The 14,524-nt window shown below is 37.5% G+C and overlaps 1 protein-coding gene across 2 annotated transcripts in view; it reads left to right on the forward strand.

Annotated features, from left to right (window-relative positions):
- TTC33 (tetratricopeptide repeat domain 33) overlaps positions 1 to 14,524 on the forward strand; it is a 44,372-nt gene that overhangs the window by 184 nt on the left and 29,664 nt on the right. For both annotated transcript variants that reach the window (XM_058044215.1, XM_058044213.1), the window contains exon 2: positions 40 to 268. In XM_058044215.1, coding sequence (XP_057900198.1) covers positions 48 to 268 — 221 coding nt within the window. In that variant the 5' untranslated portion in view covers positions 40 to 47. The remainder of the gene's footprint in view (positions 1 to 39; positions 269 to 14,524) is intronic.

The following is a 14,524-nucleotide window of genomic DNA, read 5'->3' on the forward strand; positions in this document are numbered from 1 at the left end:
AGCAAAATTACCTAACTATTTAAAATGCATTCTTCCTAGTTCTCCAGATGGCTTCTTTTGGGTGGAAGAGAAAGATTGGTGAGAAGGTCTCAAAAGCTACTTCTCAGCAGTTCGAAGCAGAAGCTGCGGATGACAAGGATCTGGGTGACGATGATGATGCTACCTGGGTGCTCGCAGCTAAGAGGAGAAAGGAAGTTCTCTTAGAAGATTGTGTAAGGAAAAGCAAGGAGCTCAAGGATGAAGGTGCAAATTTGGCTGAAAATAGGAGGTACTAATGTTGTCTCACTCTTTTTTCATTGACTGAAAAGCTGCTTCATGATATTTTAATCCTTTCTCTAAACACTAGTAATTTCCTAGTATCTGCATTGATAGTTTCCATAATTTGAAAAGTGATAATTTCTTTCATTTTGCCCTTACTGTCTGGTACTAAATAAGTTTTTGTTTTTGGTGGTGTTGTCAGCTGTGAAACAAAGTATATATTCCATTCTTACTTTTGCATGTTCTCATAACAGCAACAGCGAAGATTGCCACTTGGGGCATAGTGATCATGAGATTATAGAGTTCTCTATATTTCGTGAAATTAGGGGGAACATCAGTAAGACTATTACATTGGACTTCTGGAGCGCAAAGTTTGGCCTCTTTAGGAGACTTATCAGAGAGTTCCTTGGGAAGAAGCCCTTAAAAACAAAGGAGCCCAGGAAAGGTGACCATGCTTCAAAACAGAGATCTTGAGGACACAGGAACAGGCTGTCCCTGTGTGCTGAAAGATGAGCTGATGAGGCAGACATCCAGGCTGGATGGGAACTTAGGAATTAGAATTAATAATATTCCTAGGAATATAAAAATATCATCTTTGGAAGGTGGGTCAAGTCTCTCTCTCAGGAAGTATTTAAGGGGGTTGCTAGGGGGTGTAGAAAAAAAATAGGCAGGTCAAAGCTCAGTTTGAACTTAATTTGGCAGCTTTTGTAAAGGATAATAAAAAAAGTTTTTACAAATATGTTAATGGCAAAAAGGAAGGGTAAGACCATCCTTTGTTCTCCACTGGATGTGGGAGGGAACTTTGTTACTGCAGGTGAGGAGAAGGCAGAGATGCTTAGCACCTTCTTTGCCTCAGTCTTTAGTGGGAAGACAGCTTGTCCTCAGGACAGCTGTCCTCCTGGGCTGCTAGATGGTGTCAGGGAGCAGAATGGTCCTCCTGTTATCCAGGAGGAGGCAGTCAGAGAACTGCTGAGCTGCTTGGATGTTGATAAATCTGTGAGCCCAGATGGGATCCATCCCAGGGTGATGTGGGAGCTGGCAGATGAGCTTGCAAAGCTGCTCTCCCTAATTTACCAACAGTCCTGCCTCACTGGTGAGGTTCCAAATATCTGGAAGCTGGACAGAGTGATGCCCATTCACAAAAAAAGAGTTTGAAGGAGGATCCTGGTAATTATAGACCTGTTAACCTCACCTCAGTAGCTGGTAAGGTGATGGAGCAGTTTATATTGAGTGTGATCATGCAGCACTTATGGGATGGCCAGGGCATCAGACCAGCCACCATGGGTTTAGGAGGGGTAGGTTGTGTTTGACCAATCTGGTCTCCTTTTATGACCAGGTGACCTGCCTGATGGGTGTTGTCTATTTGGACTTCAGCAAGGCCTTTGACACTGTCTCCCACAGCACACTCCTGGAAAAGCTGGGAGCCCACGCCTTGGACAGGAGCACTCTGTGCTGGGTTAGGAACTGGCTGGATGAGCCCAGAGAACGATGGTGAATGGTGCTGCAGCCAGCTGGCCTGGAGAAGAGGAGACTCAGGGGTGACCTTATCACCATCTACCACTCCCTGAAAAGTGGCTGTGGTCAGGTGGGGGTTTGGTCTCTTTCTCCAGGCAGCACTGACAGAACCAGAGGACACAGTCTTAAGCTGCACCAAGGGAAATGTAGGTTGGATATTAGGAAAAAGTTTTTTATGGAAAGAATGATAAAGTACTGAAATGGTCTGCCCAGGGAGGTGGTGGAGTCACCATCCCTGCATGTATTTAAAAAAGGACTGGATGTGGCACTTGGTGGCATGGTTTAGTCAAGGTGTTGGGGCATGGGTTGAACTCGATGATCTTGAAGGTCTCTTCCAACCCAGTGATTCTGTGATTACAGACGTTGAAAGATGAAAACTGACTGGATCTGAAAGCTGAAAGGGTAAATAGGATGCAGGGTGATAAGCCATACCATAAGTAACACTTTAGCCACTCTGGAAGATGTCTTTTTTCCCTTACTGAGAGTAAGCCTAGTGTCCTGTGCACAGTGCCCAGGCCAATACTGCCAAGCAGCTAATGCACTGCTACTCTGCCTAGTGCTTTGTGAAGTCAGGTACAGAGAACTGCTGTGAGTGCCCTCTGAGTACTGGGAGTTTGCCAGTTCTGGAAGGATATTGCAAGAGTGATTCCATTGTCTTCTTTTGCTTCAAGCATAAAGTCCTTTTGGAGCTGAGGTGTGTTAGAAGAGGGAGAGGTGGACTGTAAATTGTGCATCAGCTAGATAATTTGGCCAGATCTTCACTGGAGGGGGAAGAAACAGTTCTGAGAACAGTCCCTTTAAAATCTTCAGAGTTCTTTGACATGTGAATTTTTATCCTTCCTTTACTTTTAAGAGCATCTTTATTGTCCCAGATCAGAGATATTATTTTCCTGGTAGAAATATTATCAAGATGTCAGTAGGTGCTCCTGTGCTGCTAAACTTTTTGTCTTAAGAAGTATCATGCTAAAAAAAGTGTTTCCTGGGTGATGTGGAAGAGAGAACAACTTGGAAGTTTAATGCAGGCAAGTTTATATATCATAATAAACATACTGTAAGTATGATTGGGTCTGATTTTAAAAAAAGTAATAAAGAAATACAAAATCTCTTTGAGAAAAGGCTTATTTTCAAATATTTAAATACAGTTTCCTCTTTTAACTAGTCTTTTAACAGTTTCCTCTTTTAAATAGTGACACTGTTCAGTGATTCTTTTGTGTTCATGAGGCATGTAATTTCTGAATAAAATTTTGAAGCCTTTTAAAGTTGAGTTTAAATTAAAACCAAGTTAAACTTAATAAGTTTTAAGCATCCTGCCATTGTATTCATCAATAGTTTTCATGCAGTAGTTGCATAAGTGGGTTACATTAATGTTAATAATTGAAAACTCAGAATGTACAAATTAGTAGTCAATTAACATCTCTGTTTTTAACACCAAAAATAAATCACAGATTGGTCTACATAAGATAGATCTAATCTATCTTTTTAGGAATACAGAGATTGCTAAATATTTTTATCTAATCTTGAATCCTTAGTACATCCTGTACTTATGTATATAAGTATATGTATATGTATATAAAACGGATTGATTTTTTTTTTATTTCTGTCTTCAGTTATACATATGCCTTCCTTGTATTTAATTTGGATGTTGTCTATCTTTTCTCTATGTTCTTTTTTGGTTTTTTTGGTGTATTTTTTAAAGTGCAGTAAGTCTTGACAGAGAGAGTGGCAGATATTCTGTTGTAGATGTGGTTTAGGTTGGGGGCATACTGAACAGCAGGTAATTTTTGATGCTTTTGATATCTTCACTTGGTCTTAAAAACTGAGTTCTCCATTACGTGTCAGTTAGAAAACAATACAAAAGCTTCACCCATCCATAAGTAGCAATGTAAGCATTTTCTGTGAATTTAGGGAGGACTGTCTCTCATCAGAAGTGCTTGTAAGAACTGCTGAGAAAGTCTCAATGGTTTACAACAGGTATGCTAAAGAAATTACCATTCATAACTGAGGCTCAACAGAAATTCCCACTTGAACTTAGAGTTTCCATCTGTTACTCCAGCACACCCTACAGTTCAGGCAGTGATGGTGCTGTTGGGGTACATAACTTTCAGACAGATTTTCTCTTTAAAAAAAAATAATTCACATAGGTTTTACTTTTTCTGACAGAAAGTGGTTGCTGTGATTGTGTTCAGGCCTACACCACGTAGGTTTATTTCTTGAAATACGCATTTGTACAGCAAAAGCAGGCTCATGTAAATAATTATATACTTAAGGTGGATTGTGTCCTGAAATATCAGTGTGCTAATAGTTAAAAAAATATCTGGGTTGGATTGTGTAGTGTTCTAGAAGAAAAGCAAAGACCTAGCACTAGAAAGTAACAAAGGTTGGTTCTTGGTTGGTGTTACTTGTGGAGTGAAGGGGATCCTAGAAGAAAAACTTGTGAAGAAGCAGGGGACGGAAAAAAAGAAAGAATGAAAGTAATAAATTAATTTCTTACGGTGGAGAGACTCTGAGGTAACTTGCATGGCAGAAATTAATATAATGAATTTTATAAGCAGACCCACTATTACTTAGCTAGAATAGTCATTACCACATTTATGTTTTATTAGTCTGCTCAGCTTACTTTTTGGGTAAGGGGAGGCAGTGATGGTGTTACAAGCTCCACCATGGTTTTGTTATTGTCTGTGTACACCATAAAAGCCTGTTTGTGTGGAAAAGTGAGATCTCAGTTTGGTGTTTCACTGGGTTCTCAGAGCTTCTCTGGGGGAGGGAATAATGAATGAGATTCTCAGGCACCAGAATTTATGCAGCCTGTGTTATTTGCTGTCAAAGTTGGGAGTAGCAGTGAGGGAATGTTTGGGAAGTGGTGAAAACCCTCTGTGGGTTTTCAGCTTTCATGGAACTGTTTGAGGAGTATTTGTACCTGCTGTCATGTGTGTGTGCATGAACCTGGTAAGCTGAGACAGACAAACAGAAGAAAAACAGTGATGAAGACGACAGTTTCTGATCCATATTTTGCATTTTTTGTGAGATGGAAGAAAGATTAAGAGTCTACCAGAAAAATGTGTTAAACTAAGTTGATCATCACAGTGGGGGTGTTACTGTGAAAAACACTGCTAAGGAGATTCTGACCTAGAAATTTGGTAAGTAGGCAGTGTTGAAGGCGGCTTGTAAATTGATTCTCTTTTCAGAGCAGCAAGAAAAGGCAGATGTGTGGAAGAAGTATCACATTTGTATGCTCTTTTGATGTGTGAGAAGGAGCAGGGAAACAAATATACACAAACATACACACAGTCTTTTGGGAACAGGCACATGGGGCTGTTCTTTAGGCTGTCATGTGCAGGGCAGAGAGGCGGCCTTTGATGATCCCTGTGGATCCCTTCCAACAGGGTATTCTGTGATTTCTATAAACAGAGTATTGTCTGTTGGTGGAAAGTATGGAGAATATTCTAGAGGACAATTTTTTTCCTTATAGTAAACTTGAAATACTGGTGAATTATCCATCTTGAGACACCAAGTATGGATGTGCTCACATACACTGGAGTTAAAAAAAAAGACAATTTTTTTTGGTGTTGGTAGTCCTACACTGTTTGAAATCCAATGTAAGTTCACATGTTCTGCCTTAGTATTTTGAACACAGGAACTTGCAATTGCAGTGTTATTTGACTGGGAGGGAGGAAAGCCTTTGGCTCTGGCCACATGGTTAAGAAGTGGTTGAGGTGCAGGTAAACAGTGAAGTATGATGTCCTTAAACACATGGCATGTGGGAGCTAAAAGCAGGAAGAAAAACTTGTGTCAGACTTGTGTCCTCAGTGTGACTGGGTTGCCTGTCCGTGCAGTGGCTCTGCAAATGTCCCTGTGCTGTTCTCAAGCCTCAGACTTCTGTAGCTGCCCAGCAAGTGGCGATAGAACTCTTCTGCAGTGCCCTGAAGAGGTGCGCGATTTCTGTTGGAAATAGACGCTGCTGGATTAAAATTCTCAGTGTTTTGTGGTTTTTTTTTTTCAGTTTTGTCAAATACAAGTTAATACTGCTCTCACTTCTCATGATGTTTATTGTGCTAAAAAAGTAAAAATTTCCATCTTGATTGGGAAGGTCATGTTTTCAGCTGGAACACTCCTGCATTAGAGCTTCCTCTATATTAAAAAAACTTCTTTCACTTTGTCATTTGGTGCCTAGATTAGACTGATTAATAATATTTTACTTTTTATTTCCCTTAGCTTTTGCAATAGCAAATTAAACAAGGACATGTCAAAGTGCAGTGACTAGACCAGGTAGCAGGCCAGTTTTCATGAAACTGTTTACTTTTCAAGAGGGATTAATTTTTTTAGAATTGCTTAATTTTCTAATATTGAAAAGAACAGAACTTTTCTGAAGGGTCATTTTTTCCACATTTTAGCAGCTGAGATTTTTCTCTGATGTGAATGCCAGCATGACTCCCAGATGTGTAGTTAGTGATTCTTTAGCTATATACACTATAATTGAGTTTGTTTTTCTCACTAGACATTGTAAGTTGTCAGATGATGAGGCACACACCTTTAGAAAGTATGCTTAGTGTAGTGGTAATTTAAGTATTTACTGAAAAAATATGTCTGTCACGTGGAGCAGATTTTAGCAGTTGCATTTGTTCCATTTACCCATGTGTTTTCGGTTTAGATTATGGTAAGTACTTGATTAAAAATTAGTTATGAATAATAAAATTGTTTTCATATTATATTACTAATTCATTTTGATGCAACTAAGATGGCAAAGGATAGACATCATTGTGTTGAAATTGCCTTTCAAGTTTCAGTCAATAAAACTGATGGTACTTACATAATACCATGTTAATAAAGAGGTTTCCCAGAAGATCCCAGCAGCTGTTTTTGGCAAAAACATTTCATCAGTTTAATCAGCTGAGTTACATTACAGAGTAGCCTAGAAAAAAGAGGTTGTGTTTGAGAGAAGAGGAATCCAGGGAGAGCAGGTAGCATTTGCTTCAAGTTTTCTCTCTAAACTCAATAGTTTTTCCTGATGAAATCATGAAAAGGTATATAAGAGTGCTATGTGCATATGTAGGCAGCCCCTGACAAAATCCAGATCTAAAATGGAAATTTACAAGAGGTGAGGGCAGAGTTGTGTGAGCCACTTGTGTGTCTGAGTATGCAGAGGCAGGGATGAAACCACAGCCTCTGTGGAGTTGAGTCTGGGGAGGGATGTGAAGGGCAGCAAGAAGAAAGGCTTGTACAGATGTATCAGCAACAGAAGGAAAACAAGGAAGAATCTGGGTCTTCTACTGGCGGGGATGGAGAATCTAGTGACAAAGGATGCAGAGCAAGCACTCACTGTCTGCTTTGCCTTAGTCCTTGCTGTGTTTCGTTCAGGAGCCCCACGTCCAACTGATGACAGGGAAAGTCTGGATCAAGGAAGACTTACCCTTTGTGAGTCAGACTAAAATATTTAGATAAACCTGATGTACAGAAGTTCATGGTACCTGATGGGGTCCATCTCAGAGTACTGCAGGAGCTGGTTGGTGTCATCACAAAGAATCTGCAACTGTACTTGAAAGGTTTTGACAACAGGGCATGGTTCCTGGGAGCTGGCAGACTGATGGAGAATGGTGTTGATACTGTGCTTTGAGGAGCTGATTGGATTAGATGATCTCTGGAGTTTCATTCCAATCTTGCCCTTTTTGTAGGTATATCCCATTAAAACTTCAGAATTTAGAACACAGAAGGTAGCTCCTGTGGCTTTTTAAATTTTGATTCACCAGTACAGGTATCTTTGGTGGAGTACGTTTGGTGAGGAAACAAATTAAAAAAACTGGACTGCCTTCTTACCATCTCTGCTAACTGATCTCATTTAAAGCAAATATGTGTTTTAAATTTAAAAAATTAGAGGGATTGATTCAGTAGGTAGTCTAAGAGTCTATGAACTTTAGTGTCTGGCTTCAAGAATAAAGTATTAAGTTTCTGTTTGGCTGCTGTTACAGTAGATTGGCAGCGTTGACTCTTTCATCAGAGTAATCTAAAAGCCCTACAGAGTTTGGATTTTTATGATAAGGTGTAGGAGAAATTGCTGGAAAATGCTTATAATGAAACCTGAAGTATGTAGTAAGTACTCATGCCTACTATTCCTTGTAGGCTGAAAATAACTGTTTAGTATGAATTTGGATGTAATTTGCATACCAGGTACAATTAGCTATTATGTGTAATGCTTCCATCCTTCAGAGTGAATTACCAATATCAGTGTTCTGCAGACAAAATGAAAAGTTTTAACATCAGTAATTATTTGATTGAGAGTTTTCTTGGGTCAGTCATGCAAAAGTGCAGAGAACATAAGTAGGTTTCACACTGTAAGTCAAATTATACACTGCAAATGGGGGCTTGATAAAAACTGTCAGGAGTTCTACTCAAAGTAGTCTTTGGTCACTTTTTAAAGTTCTTCTGTGTTTAGCATTAGTGTCTATATTGTGTGTATATAAAACTTCCTAACTGTTACACTTCCTTGGCAATGCTGTACACATCATATGCTCACTAAAGAGACAAAGGGTGTGTAAGCTGGAAGTCCTGGGTGCAGAACACATGAGCTGAAACAGAAAAGACTGAACAAGTACAGACTTTGTACCTTTGTTTTTTGGAGAAAGCATGTTACAGCTTCTCTCTTATTAGTCAGAATGTATGGATTTTTTGTCAGGCCTCATAACCTTTCTACAGAATTAAAAAAGTGCAGAGAGTGTTTTGCAGTGTTTAAAACTGTCCTGTAAGCTGTTGTGTAAAGTAAGACATTCATTTTTTTGTCTAAGTTAATTTTTATTGCTAGCTTTATTTTGTTCATCACTTACTGATAGAGTTGCTGCTTCCTGGTGATGCATCTAGCTGGCCCCTTTAATTGAGAAGGAAGTTCTTTGCAGACTGCCTGAGTAGTTATTCGTGTTTAAGTTGTAATTTAAATTAGCTATTTTCTTTTCGTTCTGGGAAATGTTATTTTCCAACATGTGGTTATTATTTGTCAAAGCAGGAGTTCAGTTATGAAATTATTACTAATTTAGTGCAGATTTTTCTGAGAGTGAGTGCAAGAATTGTAGATTATTTAAGCTGTACCCAGAGTTTGAATAGTTTTGAGAGTATTTTTTTGTTAGAATTGTTTTTCCTTGAGGATATTGAAATGTGACACCATACTAGCCATCTGTATTTCAATGTGTGCATATTTCTGTATGTATGTATTTGTAAACAGAAGCAGAAGGAATATGCCAGCTGTAGACTGTAGAATCATTTATATATGTCTTTATAGATATATTTTTATTCAGAGAAAGTATAATTTATTTGGAGCCTATGTATGATCCTGTATAGCTTAGGCAGTTGTTGTCAGCCAGGACAAGAATCAGTATTCATTCTAGATCTCTTCACAGTGTGAGGAGAAAGAGGTACAGCCTGTGTGGTGACTGTAAACACCTCAGGTGAGGTACCTAAACACAGGTGAGGGCGTGAAACAAATTGGGCTTATCAGTGCTTTTTGGAGGTGAAGGAAGGGTAATTTGTGTTACCTGCCTTTGTCTAGAGGGTCTGTTCCTTCTATGCATGAAATGTAATTTACAGAATTTTATAAATGAAAAGCTGTGTTTTTTCACTGGATATGTCTTGTGCAGTGTTTTTTTAAAGCAAATTCTTCAAAAATATGTCTGTTTACTTAACATTTCTCCTCATACTTAAATATGTAGAGAATGCTGCTGGAACTAAAGAAGCATTAAAAAAAGGTTCTTACGTGTTTCATCAGTATGTATTAATTTTTCATGTATATGTTAATGTCTCAGTGTAAAGTATTCATTCTATTTTCTATCCTTTCTCTATATATATGAATGAATACTTGTCTCAGATTTTTATAGGCAGTAACTAATAGTTTCTAGATTTTAACATTACTTGCTGGTCCTCTTGTGTTGTCCCATTCCTAGCATGCTTTCCTTTTGTTTATGACCCAGTAGGACAGTTGCATCTAATCCCAGAATATCTCTGTGGTACTTCTTAACTATATCACACACTGGACTGTAAATAAATTACATAAAAATATAAATATTGATATTGCATTACTTTTATTTTCGTTACTGATGATAATATTCTGCATTTAATTTTTATCACTCACATCATAGCTGTGCTTGAAAAATTAAAATGTGTGAATGCACATGGGCTGGCATATTTCTAGCCTTGTACAGTATACAAAAGTGGAGTAATTAACTCTACAGTTTTTTACTTAATTTGCCTGGCAGTCTGATTTTCCTTGAATCTCGTGTTTATATCCACCTGCCAGTTTTTGAGATGTTTTGCCGCATGAACTTTTACAACCTTCTGCTACATATGAGGGACAATGAGTGTACCTAGCAGAGCGCTACTGGCGCAGTTTTTTTTCCCTTCCCAAGTGCTGTGTTGAGCTGAAGTGCTTCAGTGTGAGTGTATCTGACAGCTGGCTTGATTTCTGAAACTGTCTTCATTCCTTTTCTCTTCCTGCATGTTAGTGGAATAAACTGCCAGAGACAGGGATAGTCTTTTAAAATGGGTGACTTGGTGGGAGTAAAGCCAGCACTAGTGCCATCCTGCAAAAATCAATTTCTGCTAGCAGGTCGGTGTTGGTAGATGGCAAGTAGAGGTTCATGTGAGTTCTTGGATGCAAAAGTCTACCTGTCAGGTTAAAGAGCATGTTTGAGTTTAGAGATTTTGCCTATAACCTCAGTTAGAAATTCTAATGATGCAGCTTTTAAATGTAGGCATTTATATTATTTATATGCCTAGCATAGTACAATTTAGCAAAACCTAGTAATTTACATTAATAATCTAAGCAGTTTTTATAGAGAAATACAAACTGAGGCCTTTTGCACTTCCTTCATAGAGTCCCCTGCATTAATTATATAATGTATTATAACATGGATACTGTAAAATGTGGTCATATCTTTTTTTTAAGTGATGGTTTTGTTATTTGTCTTTTTGTTCAGATCTAGTGTTAAATACATGAAATTGGTTTTACTTGAATAATGAGAGACTTTTGTGTTTAGAAATATTTTTTTTCTTAATATTATTTCTCTTCATAGGGGAAGCAGTAGGGAAAAAAATTAAGTGGTTTCCTAATTTAATAACTTTGGCCAGTTGCTCTTTAAGTCTAGTTATTGTTGCTGACAAAGATAATATCCCCCTCCACTGCCCTTGTTTTAACTGTCTCTGTCATTCATGGAATTTAATTTTGAAATAGTAATTTAGTATCTCTTGCCCAGTCCTTACTGAACATGATGTGTACTCATTGTCAGTATCTTCCAAAATTAAAATGTACTGATTTTAAAGGATTGTAATTGTCCATTTGGTTCAGTGTTTTTCTACAGAAGCAGGATATTGCAGTGTACTTTGTTATAAGGTCTTGGTTCCTGTACACATGTCAGCTTGTTTTATAGTTCCCTAAATGTCCTCCATATCCTGTGGCATACTGTGAAAGTATCCCTAAGCTAAAAATGATGCTTGGCAGTAAAGACTTAGAATCAAAACTCTCTATCAACATCTTGTTCAGCCAAGTCTTTTGAAGGGTTAACTCAAAAAGCAAATGGGGAAAATTGAGAGTGGTGTATTCTCAGTTTACATTGTAGAAATATTTGATGTTGTTAATGAGTTGACTTCATAACATTAACTACTACCACAAGAATGACTGCTTGGAAGGGTCCTGTAAAGTAACATGTGGACATCAAATTTATAGAAATATAATTTATTGTGTATCTTGACTTCCTCTATTGTTTTTTGTCCCATTGATTTATTTATGTGGCAGTTAACAATGCAGTAATTTTGTAGACAGTTGTTAAATAATGTCAGGGCTGAGCTAATCGAAAGCCAGGGTGGTGTGTGCCTTCTCCCTAGCTTTGGTTGATGGAAGTACCTGGTCAAAGATTGCAGTTCTACCACTGGATAAACTGATCTGACTTGGGGGTCAATGTGACCCAGTTCTGCTGCTCTTTCGTTTCCACTACTTTTCCATGGTCCCATTTTTTTTTGTTTTTACCCTGGGGGAAGCCAACTCAAAGTACCAGTTAGTCACAGCACTGCAGAGAAAGCCTGGCTGGAAAACAGTCTCTTTCTGGTTGCTGCTTCTGATCTGGTTCCTAAAAGCTTTTGACAAAAGAGCCAGAAAAATGGGAGTGAGTGGCCAAACAGCAGGGGAAGAGGAGAGAAGTTATTTCATTTATGCTATTATGTTGTCTAGCTGTTGTCTGTGTTACGTTGCTGTATTGCCCATAAAATTTGTAATTGTTATCTGTGAATTTGTTTGCACTTGTTACACTTACAAAACACTCATCTGTTTTCAAATGAGTCTTTTTGTCTCACTTCCATCGTTAGATTGTGAACAAACTACTTCTAATTCCCTAAAATACCTAAATAGGGATTTTACTAGCAGTTTTCCAGAATTTTAGCAGTACAAACTAAAGTACACTTTTTTGATGTGGGGTGGGTGCAGAGAGAGTCCTAACATGACAGTATGTTAAAATACATTGTCAGGTACTCTGGTAAATCATCTGATCCGTATGAAGTTGGTGATAGACATTGTGTTTTTTTCTTAATGGTAATTTGGGTGACCAGTACATTTGTCCTGGTCTCATAGAGAAGACTCAGTATTTACAGTATCATCCTCAAGTTTATACTGTTGTTTTTAAATTCTGAAAATTAAGATGTTTTAGACAGGAACCATACCTTTCCACCTATGAATGCTGTCCAGTACACTCGTAACATATAGGAAAGAGGTAATGCAAGCCTCCTCTCTTTCTTTTTATTCCTTTTGTTTTTATGAAGAAATGAAGTTTGCTATTTTGCAGTCAGTTCAAACTAATTAATAATTTTTACAGGCTGCCATTCTTATAACGAATTGGATATATTTTCGTGCCAGTCTCTGGAGTTTTACTGGCTCTAGCAACTAAATGACAAGTATTAAAGCAATTTTTTGCTTTAATAAATTTTATTAAAGCAAATAATAAAAACATAATAAAACCAAATTTTATTATGTTTTGTCTTTGACCTGTCATCTGGCAGTAGGAATCCAATGTAGTAGACCATGCATGGCTTAAGCTTTTTGTCTTCGGCAAAAATTAGGAAACTACATTTAAACAAAATGCACTTCATAGTTGTGGGTTTTTTTCAGCAACAGTCTTTGGATAAGAGATCTTGGCAGTGAATAATGGATTGTATTCATCTGGCTCCACAGTCCTGTTTTTACTGTTAAAAATAGGAGACACCTGTTAAATATGTTGAATAGCATAGACTTATGAAAAGAGTCTGCAGCCTGGACTTCTCTGCAGTAAGCTGTATTTGTCTGGAAGATTTAATACAAACTTTTCCTGGGAATTGGCTCTTATGACGATAAATCCGCCTTCAGTGAATTTGGATGTTGACATAGATGTTTTATGTTGGTTTTATTCTAGGCTGTGAGTGAAAGTCATCTGTTTGCCAGAAGGTTAACCTTTCCTGGTGTTGCTCACATAATTTATTTTCCTGGATATATTTGAAATATTGTATATTTTAAAATAGATTTAAACTGTCATTCAGTTAAGTGTCATTCAGTTAAGTGTTCCAATTTCCAGTCCTCAAAGAGCATTTCTGATTTGAATTTGATTAATATTTACTGAGACCTCAAACAGAACTGAAATAGGGGCTTGATAACGAAAAGGTGTACATATAGCATTCTAGGGGTAGGATCACATGCTGAGATTGAAATGAAAATTTTCTAGTCCAGAAAATAAATTTTGCTTTAGTCAGTGCCTGCGACACGATCTTCCTGTTGCTGTCAGATTAGAAATTTTTTTTGCAGAGCTCTGAGTATGAAAGTGATAGGATGCTGTTTCCTAAAATGCATTTTTTTATAATGCATTGAGTTTCATTACTATCACAACAGCTGTTTTGATTGATGAAGTAATTCTGCCGTGTGATTCCAGTATAACACTCTCCAGTGCAGTTCTCCAAATGGAGAACTACACCAGGGAGCTGCCTGGTACTTTAAAACAAACTGTTGGACAGGTCATAACCTTGATTGGGCTGTTGATTTGCTTCAAGGAACCAGAGCTTTTAAACTGGTTCAAAGCAGGGACAGGAAAGTAAACTGAGGTAGGTGAGGAGAGTGCAGAACAACTTTTAAGGACTTACCAGAAGGTTAAGGAGTTGTTGGAAAACATTTGCCTTTCAGAAATATGGCAGAATTCTGATAACTCTTGATATCGTGGGTGGAATTGAATGAGTAAGATTTCAGAAATTACTTATTTTTGTAACTGATTTCTTATGTGAGAAAAGAAAAGAGATTATTTTTCTCCCTTTTCCAAAGTGAGAAGGGAATTGTAAGCAATATTGGAAAAAATTTAGAAGTGCTGTTGGTATAAAGAAAAAAGGAAATTGATACTAAAATTGAACAAAAATAATTAAAATGTCCTAATTAATTTGCGGAATTGCTGTAATAAAAACTAAGGAAATTTTATACAAATTAATGGTATTATTACATTAAACGTTGTGTAAGTATGAAAAATCTTTAACCTGGTCCTTTTTCTCTGCGTAATTTGTTGGTTTTTATTTAATTTAACTGATTGGGAGGGTTAGTTTTGGTCTTTATTCTGATAACGAATTGAGATTGAGAGAGAAAAATCATAAATATTGAGGAAAACTGGGAAAAAACCACCAAGGTATGGTGTTTCAGTTAAAGAACATTCATTGGTGCTGTTAGAGTTTGTAGAGTCCTAAATTCAGGAAAAGGAATTGTAGAGATAAGATTTTTGTA

Source organism: Melospiza georgiana, chromosome Z, assembly GCF_028018845.1.
Source record: "Melospiza georgiana isolate bMelGeo1 chromosome Z, bMelGeo1.pri, whole genome shotgun sequence".
Taxonomy (NCBI): domain Eukaryota; kingdom Metazoa; phylum Chordata; class Aves; order Passeriformes; family Passerellidae; genus Melospiza; species Melospiza georgiana.